The sequence below is a fragment of the Protopterus annectens genome, chromosome 9.part0 (genome assembly GCF_019279795.1).
Source record: "Protopterus annectens isolate FY-2018-M chromosome 9.part0, PAN1.0, whole genome shotgun sequence".
Classification (NCBI taxonomy): domain Eukaryota; kingdom Metazoa; phylum Chordata; order Ceratodontiformes; family Protopteridae; genus Protopterus; species Protopterus annectens.
In genome coordinates this window covers 1,928,266,676-1,928,288,288 of record NC_056743.1, presented here as the reverse complement: position 1 = coordinate 1,928,288,288, position 21,613 = coordinate 1,928,266,676, and the positions used below count along the sequence as shown (strand labels likewise).

The 21,613-nt window shown below is 44.0% G+C and overlaps 1 protein-coding gene across 2 annotated transcripts in view; it reads left to right on the top strand.

Moving 5' to 3' along the window:
- Window positions 1-21,613, top strand: part of STX10 (syntaxin 10) — a 610,467-nt gene that overhangs the window by 176,802 nt on the left and 412,052 nt on the right. For both annotated transcript variants that reach the window (XM_044084737.1, XM_044084736.1), the window contains one exon: window positions 19,733-19,827. In XM_044084737.1, the coding sequence (XP_043940672.1) occupies window positions 19,733-19,827 (95 nt within the window). The remainder of the gene's footprint in view (window positions 1-19,732; window positions 19,828-21,613) is intronic.

Here is a 21,613-nt window from a genome sequence, read left to right as displayed (position 1 = left end):
GGTTGCCAACTGGCTCACAGACAGAACCCACACTGTGAAAGTAACAGACTCCAAATCCGACTTCAGACCAATGACAAGTGGAGTACCACAGGGTTCAGTCCAGGGTCCTCTCCTGTTTGGTATCTACTTTTCTGAAGTACAGGTTAACACAAAAGGTCTTTGGCTAACGAAGGTCGCAGATGACTGCAAACTAGGAGCCATAATTGAAACTCCTAACTATGTGGACATCCTACAAAAGAGCCTCACTGTGACAGATGCCTAGTGTCAAAGCCATGGCCTCAAGCTCAATGCCAAAAAGTGCATAATCATCCCCTTTGGTAAAAACTCTGTACCCATGAGCTACCACATAGGTGGTAGTCTACTTAACATCAAAAGTGTGATGAGACCTTAGGACACAGGTGGATAGTAGTCTCTCCTTTGATAATCACATCGCCACAGTAGTCAGGAAATCCTTCTACGTAGCACACCATCACAAAAGGTTTCTCATTCAGGAAAAAAGAGGTCATTGTTCCCCTCTACTCGTTACTCGTTAGACCCATTATAGAGTACAGCACCTCTTTTGGTATGTACCTCACAAGACATCTACAACAACTGGAAAGGCCACAGAAATACCTCACAAGAGGATTACTGGCCTCAAACAGATGCCCTACGCAGACTGTCTCAAAAAACTCCAGCTTTACTCCATCGCATATTGCCTACTCAGAGGTGATCTCTGCCTAACATACAAAGCTATGTCATGCCCAGAGCTGTTGGACATGCTCCACTTAAAGAAATCACAATCCCTCCGAGCTACAGCTCTAGGGACCTAAACCTTGTCACCACAATAACAGAACATGCTGGAGGGATAGATTCCTGTCCCAGTGACTTCCCATACTCTGGAACAAACTACCTGTCTGTCAAACAAAGCTCTTCATTAGCACTCTTCAAGAAAACTCTTAATGATTGGATGGGAAATAGGAAATTCACCCTGGTGATCACCTCTGTGGTTCTGCTCGACAGGGGTACAGGAAAATAATTTTCTTGGGTGGCGAAAGCCAGGGTACCTTTTTGGCTAGGCTTATATAGGCCCTAGGGCCGATAGCCTAGTACCTACCTATGAACCTATGAACATGGACTTTGACAGAGTCATAACAGTACCTGTTGAGAGACTTGAGTGCATTGGTGATATGGCGGATTTTGGCACCTGACAAAAACTAACTGTGACTTTCTCCTTATTCAGCCTGGTGAGGGGCACATCTGTGTCTTTCACAGTGGAGTCTCTTATGACTAATATGTTGGGTTTATGTTTAGGCCTTAGTGGCTGTGAAACAGGTGTGTGGACTATGTGTAGTGTGATGGGCAGTGGAGTTTGCATCTGTTTATGCCTAGGAGGTCTCTTTTGTTTGGGTATGCTTTTGTTGAGGGCTTCCGCATATGTGGGAGTATGTTGTGTGGGTGCTGTTTGAGGTATGGTGTTCGTATTGCCAACCTTCTCAGTGCCAGATGTACTGGTTTGTGGAGGAGAGAGCAATGACACTAGGTGCTTGATGTATTTGCATCTCACAAATTGTGTGCTAGGTGGTAGTAGTAGTTGGTTGTGTACATGAGGCAGTTGCTACACTGTCTCAGGATGCCCTATCAACCAGACTGGCCGGAGAAAATGTAGGAAATTGTCCAACCATATTTGTCAGAAACTGAAAGAGCTAAGAGGGTAAAGCGAGGAAGGTCTGAGTAGTACTACTAGATGACAACACAAGTGCTACTAAGGGAAAACTTGTAGCTGGAGTACCTCAAAAAGGGTTAAAAATCATGCAGCAGACCTGTATCTAGACTATGCTACTCAATTTTAAGGTTATGAACTCAGTAAGAAAAAACTCACAATGAAGCACAGATTAATCACTTATAGTCAAAAGAATAGAACTCGCAGTATGAAAAAATGCAGTTAAACTGCAACGAAATGCAGTTAAACAGTAATGAATTGCAGTAGATAGCAATGAAATATAATTTAATCAGTAGATTGCTTTGAAACAGTAGCTCACAAGTCACAACAGTAACAGCACAAATAAAGCAGCGTAATAAATGCAGCAAACTAAATGCAGTTGAACTTCTAAGCACAAACAGTAAAATGAAGTAAAAAGAGGTACAGTTTTAGCAGAAATTGAAGCGACAGAAGATGAGAATTCAAGGTTCAGAAGCTAAAGGGGTGGGACTTTGCTAAGTTCTCATTATAAACAGCAGAATGTGCTGATGTAATGTGACTGGGGGAGTGTCCAGTATCAACTTTATACTAGAGGCAGGCAACTCAAAGTCACCAAGACTTAAAGGAGAACCGCACCCACAGACTCAAAAAACATGCTTATTTCGTCATGGTTTGGTGTTTCCTACATTTTAACACCACTCTGGGACTATTTACAGCGTTTTAAATATTTTTATATGTAATTTATGAGTCTGACCACATGGGGTCTGGCATCTTGAAATAATTCTGACTGTTTAGTGTGTCCCATAATGCAGTTCTTGTCTGTAAAAAAAAAAAAATGTCATGCATGCCTAATTCTCCTTGAAGCTCCTGTCACTGTATTGATTTTACATGCATACACTGCTTTCAGTCAGTTTTAAGTAACATTTCATGCCATTCAGTGACTACTTAAAACACAAAATGTGCAAGTGCCACAGAACAGACGTTCAAAGTGCCTTTTACTGCTGCTTCTTTTTAGAATGGTTACACTGCAGTCTTTTGTGAAGCCTGAATTGTACTACTTTGACATCTCCCATCCCCCTTCACACCTAGCTGTCAAAGGTCTAAGGGTAATTTGAGCTGTACCACCTGTGATTGACAGCTCACAGCAGGATAATTGATTTAAGTACTGTTCTTGTTCTAGCCTTTACTGTGCACACCATGGTGCAGGTTTACGCAGCCTGTGTTTTGAGCAGATTACTGTAAGATGACCAGGCAGCTGTGACATCACAGCATCGGTGGGCTTTTAGAAAAGTTGTGGAAATGTCAGTTTGGGGAAGGAATTGGCCAGAAAACTATCTGTATTCATAGGTGTTGGTGACATCAATGAAATGGAGACTGCAGCAACCTTTACCAGGTCGGGACAAAAGTGTTTTGAAAGTGAAACCACCACAGTACAGTAAGGTACTCTTCTAGTGGAGTAAAACAGTCGATTTAAAATATTTTACATGTATTGTTGTTTATTCATAGCAGGGACAATAAATAGGGAGAAAAAGGACAGAGAAGTAGATCATTTAATAACAGAATCCTATTGTTGTCCTTTAAGACCATCACAACAGCTGTGCGGGTGGGTGGGACAAAAAAATACAGTTGCACAGATTACACAGGTATACTGTAAAACAGAAGTACAGAAACAGTTGAAAAAAAGCACTTATCTTTTTCCAATATCACATCAGAGCAAATGGCAGAAGGCCTCTCACTGTAGCTTTGAACAGCTTGAGCAAATAAGTACAACTGGTTTAAAACACTGGCTATTAAAGGCATAGAAACAGAAACCAGCCCAATTATCCAATCAAAAATAAGTGTTGCAGGCATGCTTTTAGCTAGATCAAACTAGACTGACTCTTTATGCCACAAAGGAAACGGCTAGGCCTCTCCAGACAAAATATTTCACTACAACCTCACACAGTCACAAACAGTAACAGATATTCATTCTAACAGAGACAAAAAAAAGGAGACTAAAAACAGTTGCACTGATGACACAGATATACAGTAAAACAGAAGTGGAGAAACAGTTGAAAATAAGCACTTGTCTTTTTCCAATATCACAACAGAGCAAATGGCAGAAGGTGTCTCATTGCAGCTTTGAACAGCTTGAGCAATTAAGTACAACTGGTTTAAAATTGTCTTCATTGATTTGACCAAGGCATTTGGCTTCGTAGTAGGAAAGGTCTGTTCACAATTCTGACAAAGATTGGCTGTCCTCTTACACTGCTTAGCACTGTTAGGGCCTTCCATGAAAGCATGAAGGGACCATCATTTACAACTAATCCAAATCCAGTCCTTTCAAGATTCTCAGTGGAGTGAAGCAGGGATGTGTACTGGCTCCAGTATTTTTTGGTATCTTCTCTTTAGTTCTATTGAAATTTTTTTTGGAACTGCTAGAGGATGCCTTTCTCCGAACCAGAACAGATGGCAACATGTTCAAACTGTTGAGGCTTAGATTGAAGACCTGGGTGCTTAAGAAGCATCGTAAGGGAGTTACAGTTGGCTGATGACACAGCTATTGCTTCTCACATTCTGCAGGAAATTTAGTCACTCATAACTTGCTTTGTAGATGCTTGTCTGGAATTTGACCTCACAATCAGCCTAAAGACCCAGGTGATTAGCCAAAGTTTGGGCAATGAGCCATCTTTAAGGGTGAGTGACTATGAACTGGAGGTCTTTCCATGAGTTCATGTACCTAGGCTCTACGATCTCGTGACAACTTGTTGCTTCATAGCAAGATCAACAAGTGCATTGTAAAAACTGTGGCAATGTTTTCCAGCTGACAGAGTCTGGGCTTAATAATAAGCTCACTGTGCACACCATGGTGCAAGTTTCACAGCCTGGGTTTTCAGCAGATTATAATAAGCTCACTGTGCACACCATGGCGCAGGTTTACACAGCCTGGGTTTTCAGCAGATTATAATAAGCTCACTGTGCACACCATGGCGCAGGTTTCACAGCCTGGGTTTTCAGCAGATTATAATAAGCTCACTGTGCACACCATGGCGCAGGTTTACACAGCCTGGGTTTTGAGCAGATTATAATAAGCTCACTGTGCACACCATGGCGCAGGTTTCACAGCCTGGGTTTTCAGCAGATTATAATAAGCTCACTGTGCACACCATGGTGCAGGTTTCACAGCCTGGGTTTGAGCAGATTATAATAAGATCACTGTGCACACCATGGTGCAGGTTTACACAGCCTGGGTTTTGAGCAGATTATAATAAGCTCACTATGCACACCATGGCGCAGGTTTCACAGCCTGGGTTTTGAGCAGATTATAATAAGCTCACTGTGCACACCGTGGTGCAGGTTTACACAGCTTGGGTTTTGAGCAGATTATAATAAGCTCACTGTGCACACCATGGCGCAGGTTTCACAGCCTGGGTTTTGAGCAGATTATAATAAGCTCACTGTGCACACCATGGCGCAGGTTTCACAGCCTGGGTTTTGAGCAGATTATAATAAGCTCACTGTGCACACCATGGCGCAGGTTTCACAGCCTGGGTTTTGAGCAGATTGTAATAAGCTCACTGTGCACACCATGGCGCAGGTTTCACAGCCTGTGTTTTGAGCAGATTGTAATAAGCTCACTGTGCACACCATGGCGCAGGTTTACACAGCCTGGGTTTTGAGCAGATTATAATAAGCTCACTGTGCACACCATGGCGCAGGTTTACACAGCCTGGGTTTTGAGCAGATTACTGTATGCCACTGAAACTGCACTTTGTGCTCAAAACAGGAACAGTGGCTCAGTGTATTCAAAATGCTTCACCTTAGGCACATACTTGGTGTTTCATGGCAGGACAAGATCACCAACAACGCAGTGCTTGAGAGGATGAGCACCATGTCTGTGTTCACCCCCCCCCGAAACAGACGCACATGACGGATGGATGAATACTGAAAGACCTCCTTTTTGGTGAGCTGGAGTCTGGAAAGAGGCTGAAAGGGCAACCCAGATTGTGCTACAAGGACATATGCAAGCATGACCTCAGTGTTTTCTCCATCAGCATGGACACCTGGAATTCTCTAACCTCAGACAAGTATACCTGGAAATAAGAAGCGAAAGGAGCTCTGTCTATATATAAAGCCATCTAAGCAAGGAGACCAAGGAGATAAGAGAGCCCTCAGAAGGTCTGTGCCAGTGATACCAGACCAACATCTGCCTACTGCTCAGTATGTGGAAAGGACTCCCGGATTGGATTGCACAGCCACAGAGGATGCTGTTCAGATTAGTCTAACAGGGGTGCAAACCCATGATCCTTTTGGGAATGAAGGATGCCTACTAGATATACACATCTGATCTGTCAAGTCCTGATCAATCAACAGACCTCATTTTACTGAATTTTTGTAACTTCCTCTGAGGATATGCAGTCTTAGAAGATGTTTTAGTAAGTAATGTTACCTTTGCCCACTGCTACATGATCCCCACTTTACCAGGACCACAAATTAATTTTTTTATTAAAACATTTTCAGTCAAAAATGGTCCATTCTTTTGATGGAGACTCACTGGTCCACTCTCTAACTTGTTATTACAAGAATAAGTGACATGTTTTTGAATTCCTCACTGGAATGAACATATACTTTAATTATTAATTTATTTAGCATTTATTTACCAGGAAAGTCCGACTTGGAATGAGCCAGATGTTCTTCGTGTTTCACTGTTGCAGTCATTACATTTGGGTAATCTGCAGGCAGGTTGCCCTCAGTCGGCCTGAATTCCAAAGTCTTGGGTCCTGCATCAGTTGCTGTCTTTTCTTCCATTACATCAGGGGTATAAAACATGCAGCCAACACCATTTTCTTTAGTCTTTCTTGCCACGCGGTGCTAGAAGCAGAAGCATTTCGCAAGTGCCAGTCGGCAGACTACTGAAATATTCGAGTTTGAGTTTCAGAACCGAAGTCTTCACTAAAGCCAAGTACCCCGTAGGGGAAACTTTTTTCTTGCTCCATATCGATGTCAGAAAAAGTTAATTGTATTACTTGTGGGAAGCAAATACCTCATAAGGATTTCCATTTATACTGTATTCCTTGCCTAGGCCCTGATCACAACGTGCCTGGCTGTTGTTTCTGTGCTAGATTTAACCAACGCACTATTAAGCGTCAGTATAGTTTTGCCTCAAAGTATTTTGGGAACAGGTTTAACTACCCAGAAATGTCATTGGATAGCAATCCAACTACCGGAGAAAATAAAAAAACGCAAAGAAAAGGACAGAGAAAGGCAGTGGAGATCTAAAACCGACGACGAAGCTTCTCCTAAGCCAGTCGCCGGTTCGCCGGTACTCAGTGAGGCGCTTTCGCAGCCCCTGATACCCACTACTTTCGAGTCGCTGGCCTCTTCCGACACCCATGTGGAGTCCGGCATGCCGCAAGATACTCAAGGTATTGGACTGACCGATGTATCTCCCTCTGATGGGTCCGGAGCCGCTGAGCAGGCACCGGCTTCTGAGGGTGTATTCAGACCTCAACATTTGTATATCAAACAGACAGCTGCAAAACCACAGACAAAAGCAACTTCTAAAATTAAAAAAGTAACGCATGAGCCACTTGCACAGGCCTCTATGCCTAAAAAACAGACTATCAAAATGGCTGAAGACCTTATGATCAGGGGTACCCATCCCCCTCCATATAAGAGGCCTAGGTAAGACACTGATTATGAATCTTCAGATCAGGTTTCTATTTCTTCTGATTCCTCTTCTGATCAGGAATTATTTATACCTCCCTATGAGGATTCTGATGCAGAGGAGTCTATACCATCTGCTTCTCCTCTTGAGAATTATTCGTTTGGGGAAACCTTGCATACTTTGAGGGATCATTTTCACTGGGAGAGTCAAGACTTCTCAGAATCAAAAAAGAGGCTCAGGGATTCCCTTCTTCTCCCTCAACACAGGCCTTTAGCCATTCCCCCTGTTTTAGACATTGCGGATGATGTATTTTCGGAGTCCAGCTTAACTCCTGACTCCTTACCTCCGGCTCCCAGTAAGCCTGACAGATATTACAGGGTCCCTGACTCGCATAAATTTTTATTTAGAAACCCTGCTGGTGATCCTGAAACTATTTCACAGGGTCCAAAGGGAGTTAAGGCCTCAACAGCAAAACATCCTACCCCTTCTGACAGAGATTCAAGGGCACTATACAGATCGGGAAAAAAAAGGTTTATACATCTGCAGCCTTGGCAGTCAGAGCCTTAAACTGTCAATTTCATATGCTTAAGTACCAACAACATGTTATGGGATTGCTGAAACAAAATGATGATGATTTCTGATTGTGCAGAAAATAAAGAATTGCAGGAATTATTGCATGCAGCTGAACAGGTTGGAAAGCATACTTTGCAATGTGGTTTTGACTCCTTAGAGGCCTCCTGCAGGGCCGCAGTTACTGGATCTGTGATTAGGAGGCATGCCTGGCTAAAGGAACAAAATTTGCCTTGTCATGTTAAAGCTAAATTGCTAGATGCACTTTCACAGCATGATACTCTGTTTGTTATTAAGGCAGAAAAGGTTTTAAAGAAAATGGAAGACAAAGCTAAGTCTATGCAAACTGTTAAAGACTTCTTACAAGTGCAGCCACCAAAATTCAGTAGACACTGGCCTACAAAAAATTGGTCCTTTCCTGTGTCAGACAGAGCTCAAAGGGGCAAATCTAGATGCCCTAAGGGTTCCAGATACCAGGCGCAAGATTCATACAGGTAAAAGCAGTGGGGGCACTTCTACCTCCAAATCTGGAGGAGATAAAGCGCAAACCTACAGAAAACAGTCCCAATGACTTCCCTCTGCCTACACCAAGCACTTATCTTTTGGCAGCACCCTTAGGTGGTAAATTAGCACTTTTGCTCAAAATTGGCAGTTAATAACCCAGGACAAGTGGGTACTAAACATAGTATCACAGGGATACAGATTCCATTTCCACACTCTGCCAATGGCAAATGGTTGGCCGGATCTGCCAATAAATCAATGGGCAGAGGCACAGAAACAGGTTACATCCCTCGTGGATATGGGGGCCATTCAGCCAGTACCAGAGCAGGAAAAAGGACAAGGTTTTTACTCAAGACTGTTCTTGGTACCCAGAAAGGACAAGGCCTGGCGACCAATACCGGATTTATCAATTTTGAACACATACCTGGACGTTCCAAAATTCAAAATGCTGACTTTGCCGCAGCTTCTGACCTAAAAGAGGCATACCTGCTTGTCCCATTAAGACAATCGTGCAGACGATACCTCAGATTCAAGGCTGGCTTAATGCATTACCAATTCTCTGTACTGCCCTTTGGCTTATCTACTGCGCCCAGGGTCTTCACAAAGTGCCTGGCACCAGTAATTGCATTTTGCAGACAAAAACGTATACAAATATACCCTTACTTGGACGACTGTCTCATTCAAGCAGAGAGCAAGGACATTCTTCTTCAACACCTGGCATTTGTGAAAAGGCTTCTAACATGCCTAGGGTACACAATAAACGAAAAGAAATCACAACTAGTACCCTCTCAAAAGATAACATTTCTGGGTGCAAGCTTGGATACAACTGCCCAGATGGCTTACCTCACGCCAAACAAGCAAAGGCAACTGACTACTTACTTCACACTGATGGCAACAAAAACCCAGTCTTCTGCAAGACAAATTCTGCAGGCTCTGGGCTTCATGGCATCCTGCATCCTACTGATTCCATATGCAAGACTGCATATGAGGAAACTTCAATGGTACCTGAAAAGTTTATGGAGTCAACATTCTCACAGTCTGGAAACAATGATTCCTCTCATACCCTGCCTACAACAGGAGTTTCTATGGTGGGCAAAGGCATGTCATCAAAACATGGGACGGGCCTTCACTCTACCCCCTGCCAGCCAAACCTTAACAGACGCATCAGATTATGCCTAGGGGGCCCACATGGCAGGAAGATGCATTCAGGGCATATGGACCCCAAAACAAATGCATCTACATATCAACCAGAAAGAGATGCTAGCTGTTCAAAATGCCCTAACAGCCTTCAAGGACTTACTTCATCCAGGACAACTACTGATAAAGACGGACAACACCACGGTCATGTGGTATATAAACAAGCAAGGGGGCACACACTCATACCCCCTTTGCAGATTAGCCATGGCACTGTGGGACACAGCTTTGACCAAATACATCTTCAAACTCAATTCCTGCCAGGAAAGCAAAATATTCTGACAGATGATTTAAGCAGAAACCTTATGGACCCTCACGAGTGGAAACTACATCCACAAGTCTTCAGCATGATAACAGAGAAATGGGGGAGCCCAGACATAGATCTGTTTGCCTCTCTAGAAAATTACCAATTGAAAAGATTCTGCACAAGGACTTATCACAAACAAGCATGGAAAGTGGATGCCCTATCCCTTCAGTTGGAAAAACCTATCGGTTTACGCCTTTTCTCCTCTGCCTCTTCCCAAGGTCCTCCTAAAAGTCAGACAAGAGAAACCAAAGATGATACTAATTGCCCCGAACTGGCCCCACCAATACTGGTACTCAGTCGTAAGGAACTTGTCTCAATACCCAGCTTGGACCTTACCTCAGAGACCTCAACTACTGTCCCAGCAAAACAATCAGATCCTGCACAATCACTTCCAGACACTGAACCTGGCAGCATGGCTGATCATGTAGTTATACAAACAACTCCTCTCAGTAAAGCTGTGATGGATGTCATTTTGGAAGCCAGAAGGCCTAGTACTAGAAAATCTTATGTTGATAAATGGAAGAGATTCTGTGCTTGGAATCAAGCACAAGGAACTGATACAGCAGAACCAAATATTCCTCAGATATTAAAATACTTAACTGAGATGCTTGACAAAGGCCTGTCTTTCTCATCAATTAAAATCCATGCCTCTGCCATTTCGTGTCATTATAATACAGAGCCCACCAATCTTTTCTCATCCTTTACTAAAGCAGTATCTTAGAGGAGCCAGAAAATTAAGGCCTCCTAGATCATCACCGTTACCTGCATGGGACCTCAATTATGTATTGGAAAAGCTCACCCTGCCTCCATTTGAACCAGCTGCTACCACTGATATAAAGTTCTTATCATGGAAAACAGCTCTGCTACTAGCGATTACTTCAGCAAGAAGAGTTTCAGAGCTACAAGCCCTCATGGCTGTAGAGCCTTTTATCATATTTTACCCAGACAGGGTGTCTTTGAGGACAAATCTTACATTTATGCCTAAGGTGGTTTCCAGTGTGGCTCTTAACCAAACAATTCATCTGCCAACCTTTTATCCAAATCCACAGAACGGGGGGATTCTGCATTCCTTGGACATGCACAGACAGCTAGGATTCTACTTGAGCAGGACTAAAGCTCTAAGAAAAACTGAGCAATTACTAGTGACATATGCTGCAGGATCAGAAGGAAAGGCTATTTCAAAGCAGACAATTTCAAAGTGGATAAGCCACTGCATCCGTTTCTGCTACTTACACCATGGTAAACCTGTGCCCAAGGGCATTAGGTCTCATTCCACCAGAGCTGCAGCTACATCAGCAGCCTTTCTCAGAGGAGTACCAACCAAAGACATTCTAGAGGCTGCTACCTGGAGTTCTGTTCACACTTTTACAAAGCATTACCATTTGCCTCTCTACTCTAAGTCCAGGGCAGGCTTTGCCACTGCAGTTCTGCAAGGTCTTATAGCCGCACCTAATGCTGTTTAGCTCCAACCTCCCAACCATAGCTTTGGGATTCTACCCAAATGTAATGACTGCAATACAGTGAAACACAAAGAACATAGTACAGTTGTGTACACTTACCATAAATGTAGATGTTTGAATGTATTCACTGTTGCAGGCCAGGTTACCCGGCCGCCATCCCCCAGTCATTCTGGATTTATCTTTCCTTCTCTGTCTTCTACCACCTATGTGGTGTATTTGCTTGTAGATGAAGGTAAAGGTTATATTGATGCATATATGTGTGTGTGTGTGTGTGTGTGTGTGTGTGTGTGTGTGTGTGTGTGTGTATATGTGTGTATATGTATATGTAATATATATATATAAAATATGTTTACATTATATATTGTTGCTACCTTTTTGGAGGCACCTGACATCTGGGGAAAGTAAAACTAAAGAAAATGGTGTCAGCTGCATGTTTTATACCCCTGACGACCTGACGTCATGGAAGAAGGGACAGCAACTGACGCAGGACCCAAGACTTTGGTATTCAGGCCGACTGAGGGCAACCTGCCAGCAGATTACCCAAATGTAATGACTGCAACAGTGAATACAGTCGAACATCTACATTTATGGTAAGTGTACACAACTGTATTTTTATCAACGGAGGCCCTGGGAGAAACGCTCCAGATGCATGTCTTTGTAATGTGGGAGGAAACCGGAGTACTCTGAGGAAAAATGACACAAATGCAGGGAGGACATGCAGACTCTGCACAGAAGGCGCCCCAGCCGAGAATCAAACCGGAGAGCTTCTTGCTATGATGTGACAACACAAACAGCTGCACCGGTGTGCCTTTGCAGGGAAGTTGTCTCCCTGCAGCCCCTTTACTAATGTAATCAACTCCATGGTTGTTGCACCTTATGAAGATGAAAACTGCCTCCCCCACACAGCAACCATTGCAGAATAGAGTGCATTTGTACGTTACAGATCACTTGCAGAACTGTTGTTCTCAAATACTGGCTAGTATTATTTTTATTTTCATAATGGCAAAAAATAAACATCACATTGAAGACCGTTGCCATTGTTAGGAAGAATTAATTTGATGTTCTTCATTCCACATTGCTGCAGTCCTAACTATTGGGTAGTCCGCTGTCCAGTCGGCCCGAATACCAAAGTATATGGCTGACGTCGGTCAGGGCGCATTAGACTGACGTCAGTACGTCAGGGTACTAATGCGCATGACCGACGTCATATCCTCAGTCTTTTTTGCCGCATGGTCCGATGCAGAAGCAATTTTGCGAGTGCAGGTTGGCGTTCTGAAAGTTTCTGAAGCCAGAGTTTCAGACCGAATCAAAGTTGGCTAAGTACCCCGTTGGGGAATATTTTGGTTTTTTCTTGCCTCAGTATTTAACCGGATGTCAGAAAAAGTGAATAACTGTATTTCTTGTGGGAAACAGATACCTCATAGGGATTACCATACTTTGTGTATACCTTGTTTAGGGCCTGAGCACGACGTTGTTGGATGCCGCTCTTGTGCTAGATTTAACAAACGCACTATTAAGAGAAGGTTAGACTGTGCCAGGTTAGTGTTTGGGAAGCGTTGTAATTATAAGATGCCGTCGGATGTTCCGGCCGCCCGCTAAAAACGCAAGGACAAACGGCAAAGCCTAGAGTGGAGGAACCGACAGTCCCAGAAGTCGGTTCTTTAGAGGGCTCAGTGGAGCCGGAGGTTTTGCCAGGTGTTTCTTTGGGGTCTCAGGGAGAGACTTTACTGTTACAGGATGTATCCTCTCAGGAAGTAGGCCAGGCTGAGGGGGCTTCTCAGGTGGCTGTTCTTCCCTCTCTTCCTAAGGTGGTCAGAGCCTCCCCTTCGGTTTCCAAGGCCTCTTTGAGGGGCAGGCCGAGTTTTGCTTCAGTGGGGGTTTCTCCTAGTACTTCAGGTTCTTTGCCTAAGAAACATATGCTTAAAATGGCAGAGGATTTGATTACTATGATAAGGGGTTCTATGCCCCCTCCTGATAAGAGGCCTAGGGTGGAATCTGAGTTTGAGAGTTTTGAGCAATGCTCGGAGGCTTCTGAGTCTTCGGCTGAAGACTTGCAGGAGTACCCTCCTTATTCTGATTCTGATGTGGATGATTCTACTCCTTCAGCTTCCACTCCTGAGGATTTTTCATTTTCAGAGACTCTGCATTCCATGAGGGAGCATTTTAAATGGGAAGGTCAAGATTTCTCTGATTCCAGGAAAAGGCTTAGGGAATTCTTGTTTTACCCCAGCACAGGCCTTTAGCTATACCTCCTGTTTTAAATGTGGTGGAAGATGTTTTGCAGAGGCTTCCTTGAACTGGATTCTTTGCCTCCTGCCCCAGTTAAACCGGATAGATATTATAGGGTGCCTGAAGCTCATAAGTATCTTTTAAGAGTCCAGGGGCAGACCCGAAACTGTCTCTCAGGGGCCTAAAGGTGTGAAGGCCTCAGTTGTTAAAAATCCTGTCCCTCCTGATAAAGAGGCTAGGGCTTTGGATAGATGGGGAAAGAAAGTGTATACTTCTTCCACTTTAGCCATGAGGGCGTTGAATTGTCAGTTTCACATGTTAAAATATCAGAATTATCTTCTTTCACAGTTGAAATCTAAGGTGGATGCTCTGGCGGAAGGCATTGAGTGTAAAGAGTTGCAGGATTTAGTTCATGTGTCTGAACAAGTGGGTAAACATTCCTTGCAATGTGGTTTTGATGCTGTGCAGGCCTCCTCCAGGGTGGCTGCCACTGGTTCTGTTCTTCGTAGGCACGCCTGGTTGAGAGATCAGAACTTAGCTGAGCATGTTAAGACAAGGATTTTGGATGCTCCTTTACAGTCTGATGTGTTGTTTGGTTCACCTGTGGAAGCAGTTTTAAAGAAGATGGAGGACAAGGCTAAGTCTATGCAAACTGTTAAGGATTTTTGCAGGTGCAGCCTCCAAGTTTAGTAGAAATTGGCCTGCTAAGGGATGGACTTATCCTGCTTATGATTCCCAGTCTAGGGGTAGGTCTAGACGTGGTAGGGGCAGAGCTCAAGGTGCTTTTAGGCCCAGGACAGGGAGTTCACCTGCTCAGACTTCTGGTGAGGGCAGGGGTCAGTCCTTTCGTAAGCAGACCCAATGACCTGCCTTTTCAGCTGCCAGTACCTTCTCCTGGCGGCACCTCTAGGAGGAAGACTGTCTCTTTTCAAAGAAAATTGGGATTTAATTACCCAAGACAAATGGGTTCTGGATATCATTCACCACGGTTACAGGTTTTATTTCCATACCTTGCCTCCTTTCAAAGGCATGCCAGACATTCCTCCTCTACAAAGACAAGAGGCTCACAAGCAAATTTCTCAGTTACTCCAAATAGGGGCAATTCAGTCGGTTCCTGTGCCAGAAAGGGGCCTAGGATTTTATTCTCGCCTGTTCCTAGTACAAAGAAGGGGAACACGTGGAGACCAATTTTGGATTTATCTATCCTCAACACTTATCTGGACATTCCCAAGTTCAAAATGTTGACGTTACAACAGCTTTTACCTCTGCTGGGCAAGGATCACTGGATGGTAACTTTAGATCTCAAGGAAGCTTACCTTCATGTGCCTATAAGACTAAGTTGCAGAAAGTATCTGCGTTTCGAGCTGGAAATTCTCATTATCAGTTCTCTGCATTGCCCTTTGGCTTATCTACTGCCCAGAGTATTCACAAAGGTTCTGGCTCCAGTGATAGCTTACTTCAGGCTAAAAGGAATTCAAATTTATCCTTACTTGGACGATTGCCTGATTCTGGCTCAAGAAAAGGAAGACCTTCTACAGCATTTGGAATATGTCATAGCAGTGCTAAGATGCCTAGGGTATTCTGTGAACGAAATAAAGTCCAGTCTAGTACCCTCTCAAGACATGTGCTTTCTGGGTGTGAGACTGAATACAGCAGCCCAGATGGCCTTTTTAACCCCGGACAAACAAAAGAATCTTTCCAGTTACTTCCATCAACTATCTCTTCAGTCCGGCTGACTGCAAGGACAGTCCTTCAAGCCTTAGGGTTCATGGCATCTTGTATTCTGGTGCTTCCCAATGCCAAACTGCATATGAGGAAGCTACAATGGTATCTCAAAATGTATGGACACAGCACTGCCAGGATTTGGACACTGTCATTCAAATAATACCTTGCATTCAAAAGGAATTTTTGTGGTGGGCTCAGGAATGTCACCTAAACAAGGGACTCTCTGTGACCCAGCCAGAGGCGAGTCAAATTCTAACGACAGATGCCTCAGACATTGCTTGGGAGCTCATCTAAATGGAAAGTGGATACAAGACAAGTGGCCTGCCAGACTACAGCATCTACATATCAACATGAAGGAGATGTTAGCAGTCCAGTTTGCATTAATGGCTTTCAAGGAGTTACTTCTTCCAGGGCAGGTGTTGATTCTAACAGACAACACAACTGTCATGTGGTACATCAACAAACAAGGGGAACACATTCTTACCCATTGTGCAGGCAAGCAATGATTTCATGGGAGACTGCGCTAAGCTTGCAACTAACTCTTCAGGCAAGGTTTCTGCCGGGAGCACAGAACTCCTTAGCAGATGTGTTAAGCAGACAAATCATGGATCCCCACGAGTGGAAACTGGATCTTCATGTATTTCAAAAGTTGACAGTGTCCTGGGGAACTCCAGACATAGATCTGTTCGCTTCTCCACTAAACCACCAGCTGCCAAAGTTTTGCACAAAGAGGTTTCATCACACAGCTTGGAAAGTGGATGCTCTTTCTTTCAGTTGGAAAAATCTTCATGTGTATGCGTTTCCACCTCTGCCTCTTCTTCCAAAGGTGCTTCTAAAAGTCAGACAAGACAAGCCAAGGATGATTTTAATAGCTCCAGATTGGCCTCGGCAGCACTGGTACCCATTACTGCGGAGTCTGGTAAAGAAGCCTCCATGGCCTTTACCCTTGATTCCACATCTGTTGTCTCAGAAGGACGGTCGTCTGCTCAATGTCAAGCTTCACTCTCTTCATCTAACAGCCTGGCATATTCTGTTTTGAAAGACAGCAGGTCTCAACTTCCTCAACAAGTTTTAAATGTGATTATGGAAGCCAGGAGACCTAGTACAAGGAAAGTGTACGCAGAAAAATGGAAGAGATATTTATTTTGGACTGCAGCAAAGAATTTGGAGATTTCGGAGCCTAATTTGAGTGTGGCTCTTCAATATCTTACTGAGTTATTGGACAAAGGTTTGTCTTTCTCTTCCATTAAGATTCATGCTGCAGCAATTTCAGCTCACTATGATTGTGACCCACCATTGTTTTCACATCCTTTGTTCAAGCAATTTCTTAGAGGGGCAAAGAATATAAGACCCCACGTAGAGCTCCTACTCCTGCTTGGGATCTCAATTTTGTGTTGGAGAAACTTACTCTACAACCTTTTGAGCCTGCAGCTACTGCTGATCTGAAATACTTGTCATGGAAGACTGCTTTTTTGTTGGCCATTACTTCTGGAAGCAGGGTTCCTGTGTTACAGCCCCTTATGGCGGTTGAGCCTTTTGATTTTCATAAGGATAGGGTATCATTACGTACTAATCCTTCCTTTATGCCTAAAGTGGTTTCTGGTGTGGCTTTAAACCAAACTATTCATTTGCCTACGTTTATGCAGATCCCCAAAATAAAGGGGAAAAGATTTTGCACACTTTAGATGTACACAGGCAATTGCGTTATTATTTGAGCAGGACTAAGGATTTTAGGCAGTCTCAGCAGTTGTTTGTTTCTTTTGCTTTGAGTTCTCAGGGCAAGCCTGTGTCAAAACAAACTATTTCTAGGTGGATTGGGTTTTGCATTGCATTTTGTTATTCCCATCATGGCAAGGAGATTCCAGCTGGGATTAGGCCTCATTCCACTAGGGCTACTGCCACTTCAACAGCTTTTTAAAGGGGGGTGGCAACTAAGGATATTTTGGAGGCAGCTACTTGGAGTTCAGTGCATACTTTCTCTAAGCATTACCACCTTCCTCTCTACTCTAAGTCTAGGGCTGGTTTTGCCACAGCTATTTTGCAAGGCATGTTATCAGCTCCTGCTTCCTTATGATTTGCCAGCCTCCCTTACCTCTGCTTTGGGATTCTACCCAATAGTTAGGACTGCAGCAATGTGGAATGAAGAACATAGTACAGTTTTGTACCTACCATAAATGTAGATGTTCGAGGATCCACATTGCTGCAGTCCATTCTCCCTCCTTCCCCTCTGTGTTTAGGGGTGGTTGTGTAGGTGAGGTTATATTCTGCTATTTTTGTATGTTTTGTATATATATATATTTTGGTGCAGATATGTTGGGAGTTTTTGGTTTTTGGCCTTATCTTTTCAGGGTCTTCTGACATCTGGGGCAAGAAAAGACTGAGGATATGGCGTCGGTCATGCGCATTAGTACCCTGACGTACTGACATCAGTCTAATGCGCCCTGACCGACGTCAGCCATATACTTTGGTATTCGGGCCGACTGGACAGCGGACTACCCAATAGTTAGGACTGCAGCAATGTGGATCCTCGAACATCTACATTTATGGTAGGTACAAAACTGTACTTTTTTGTAAGTTATAGAGCCCCCCCCCCCCGGAGGTGTTCCGTGGTAGAGGTAGTGCATAGTATTAAGAGATTCCGGAATGTTCAGCAGTGGGCATTCAGTAATGAATTTATCTGCCAGGGAGTTGCATAAAGGTGAACTGAAATAAAGTATACATTTCAGCTTACGAACCTGCTGAATATTAAAGAACAGTGGGAAACACTCCTATTATAAGGAGCTCTAATTGTGATACAGTTGTTTCTTTTCTGAAAGCATCAGAACCCAATCTCAATAAGGAAATAAAATAGAGTTTCAGACAAAAACAAACCAAAAAAGCCAGTGCACTTACAATATAGGATTTTGGCTCTTGTATCAAGTTTGTTTGTTTGTGTCTTTCGGCTTTTCCCGGTTAGGGGTCGCCACAGCGGAACTCCGGTCCGCTAATGATTGGCAGTAGATTTTTACGTGTTGGCTTGCCGGGCCTAACGCACAGCCTTCAACGAAGGAACGCCCATTCATGCATGTTGCCACACAGAAGACACACTAACTGAGAATCGAACGGGCAACGTCTAACTGTGAGGCGACTAATTATTTCTAAGACCATTGCTTGCTTAGCACTTGTGGATAAAAATGTTTAATTATTATTTCCATAATGTGGGACAGGTGTATCAGTGTTTTTTTTTTTACGTTAACCTTATTAATAATTGCTCCTTCGAGTTCCCAGTATAATTCTATACTGAGGCAGAGTTTTTATTGCTTTTTAACACTGTCTCCAGATTGTGTTTATTCCCCATTGCTGGGAAATCCCCAGATCTACTGGGACGAGAGGTGCCAAAGAGGGCTGTTATACAGGTAGACACTTGAGTTTGCTTGTGTCCTCATGGGCATCTTGACTATACACTTTTTTTTTTCTTCGTTATTGTAACTGGCCTAACTTCTCTGGTGGTGACATGAGCACTAGTGTTACTGCAAGGGCTGTCTTTGTCCTTTTGTTTCTTCGGATGTGCCAACAAGTGCTACCATCCACCTACTTGGGTGGTCACACCTGTACTTCCCCTCAATCCTGACCTGACGCTGCTCTCCATTGGAGGCTGTATCAGCAGAGTAGCAGAGTAGCAGTGTGGGCCAGCCGGGACCACCATCCCTTCCCCGAGATGGATATACCCATCCTCCCTAACTGCACTTTCCAGCATCTGAGATAGTGATCAACCTGAAGTCAGCATCCATAACTGCACTGTCCAGCACCTAAAGTCAGCTGGGTTATAGTCAGGACTTTATCTGTTTACACCACTGGTTCTGCCTGTACATGTATCATGTTTAGGTATTGATTTATTATGTGTAGAAGCGTATATACTTATGTGCTTGTGTGTGACCCCTCCGAAAATAGCATATTACATTCCGATAAGGCAGTACATCAGCTATGTACATGTTAGCCAGAATTGCAGTTGTGAATGATATTACCTGATAAGGTGTTCTTGTAATAGTAAAGACTTTTATAATTGTCTGTGCTGGTCAGGAATAATGGCTAGTTGTAGCAAAACTTGCATAGGGCTGTCGAGTGGCCTTGCTTTTTCTAAACTGGTATTGAGTTAGAAGAACTGGCCAGAGAGACTCTGGGTGCATATGATAGTTACAAAGAAAGGTCTGATATTGCTGTATCATCACAGTTTTCCCCTTTGTAGTTATTCTCACTTGGTTTCCTGAGTCGTGCATTATTCAGAAGACCTTAAAGCTGGGATGGGATTTGCATAGTAACTTAGTGTTCCATGCTTTTTCTTGTCTTTTTTTTTTTTTTTTTTCCCCGCTTACTAATGCAGAGGATTTTGAAGTCTAGCCTTTACTGCTTTGAACAGCATATTTTCCTTAACTTCCCTAAAGGAATTGTAGAGGCCAACCCTCGAAAATTCAAAATTGAAGCTTCTGAGCTGAATGAAAGGAAGGTGTTTGTGGAGAACACAAGGGAGGCTATTAAGGTAAGATTCAAATAAGTGAGCAGGAACAAGGTAAGAGGTGAAAAAGCATTGTCACTGAATTAGTGTACTTCTGAAGCATCACCTGTGAAATCAGATGCATGTGCTGGAGCTCTGTCACTGACGGGAGAAAAAAGGTCAGATGCTGAGACTCAAAATATCAAGACTTTTTTAAGCAAACAGTTTAAGATGGCATCTTGTTTTGCTTCTATTATTTTTTTCCATTTAAGGAGGAGAATAGCCTGAACATCTGTTGGGAGAGTGGAGGCCCTGCTGGTTTCATTTCTAACTTGGCTTTCCCATTCCAAAGTATCAGCAGCATAATTGTGCAGGTTCTGGACCCACATTGCATTTATTTATTTTGGTGATGATATGGTTTGGGGAAAAGAATTTAGGGTGGAACCATTGCCAGTTGTGATGGTGCCATGGCTTGGGGAGATGGACATGTACTAGAACCATGGCTGCTTCTGATGGTGTCTTGGGTTGGGGAGTGAGGCCATCGCTGATTCTGATGATGCCATGGTATATTGAGATGGACAAAGAGTGGACCTTGCTAATTATTATGGTGCGAGGGTTTGGGAGCTGTGGTCATGGCTGATGCTACGAAGCTGGGCCTAAACTAACACCACTGCTTATTCTGATTGTGGTATGGTTCTGAGAGCTTGGCTGCTGTCCTGGAACTTGTACAGTTGTTACTGCTTTATTAAGAAAATTTGACTGTGTGGCAAAAATGGAAACCTTGTACTGGTGAGCACTAGGCTGGAAGCAAGCGCTAAATGATTGTAGTATTGCTGTGGGAAAAGTGAGCCACCGGAGAAGATGGTTGTGCAGCAGAGAAACATTCTGACTGGTAATTATGCAGTGAAGTACTGACACATGTATTGGGTGAACACTGGGTTATGCTGACATACGTACTGTGTGAACCCTGGGTCGTGCTGACACATGTACAGCAGGAAGACTGGGTTATACCGACACAAGTACTTCAGGAAGACTGGGTTGCATTGGAGATTGGGTCGCACTGACATACATACTGCAGGAAAACTAGATCATACTGACATGCGTACTACAGAGAGACTGTGGCGCACTGACATATGTATTTCAGGGAGGATGGGTATCATTGAAATAAATACATACATGCATACTACAGAGAGACTGGGTCACACTGACGTATATGTACTACAGGGGAAACTGGGTCACACTGCCATACATACTAGAGGGGAGACTAGGTTATACTCGTACATACTACAGGGAGACCAGGTCACACTTACATGTACACTGCATGGAGAATGGGTTACACTGGCATGTATACTGCATGGAGAATGGTTCACATTGGCGTGTACACTATGGAGACAGTCACACTGGCGTGTACACTGCAGAGAGACTGGGTCGCACTGGTGTATGTACTGCTGGGACAGTGGGTCACACTCGTGTATGTACTACTGGGGCAGTGGGTCGCACTGGCGTAGCTACTGCTGGGGCACTGGGTCGCACTGGCGTAGCTACTGCTGGGGCACTGGGTCACACTGGCGTAGCTACTGCTGGGGCACTGGGTCGCACTGGCGTAGCTACTGCTGGGGCACTGGGTCGCACTGGCGTAGCTACTGCTGGGGCACTGGGTCGCACTGGCGTAGCTACTGCTGGGGCACTGGGTCGCACTGGCGTAGCTACTGCTGGGGCACTGGGTCGCACTGGCGTAGCTACTGCTGTAGCAGTGGGTCGCACTGGCGTAGCTACTGCTGGGGCAGTGGGTCGCACTGGCGTAGGTACTGCTGGGACGGTGGGTCACACT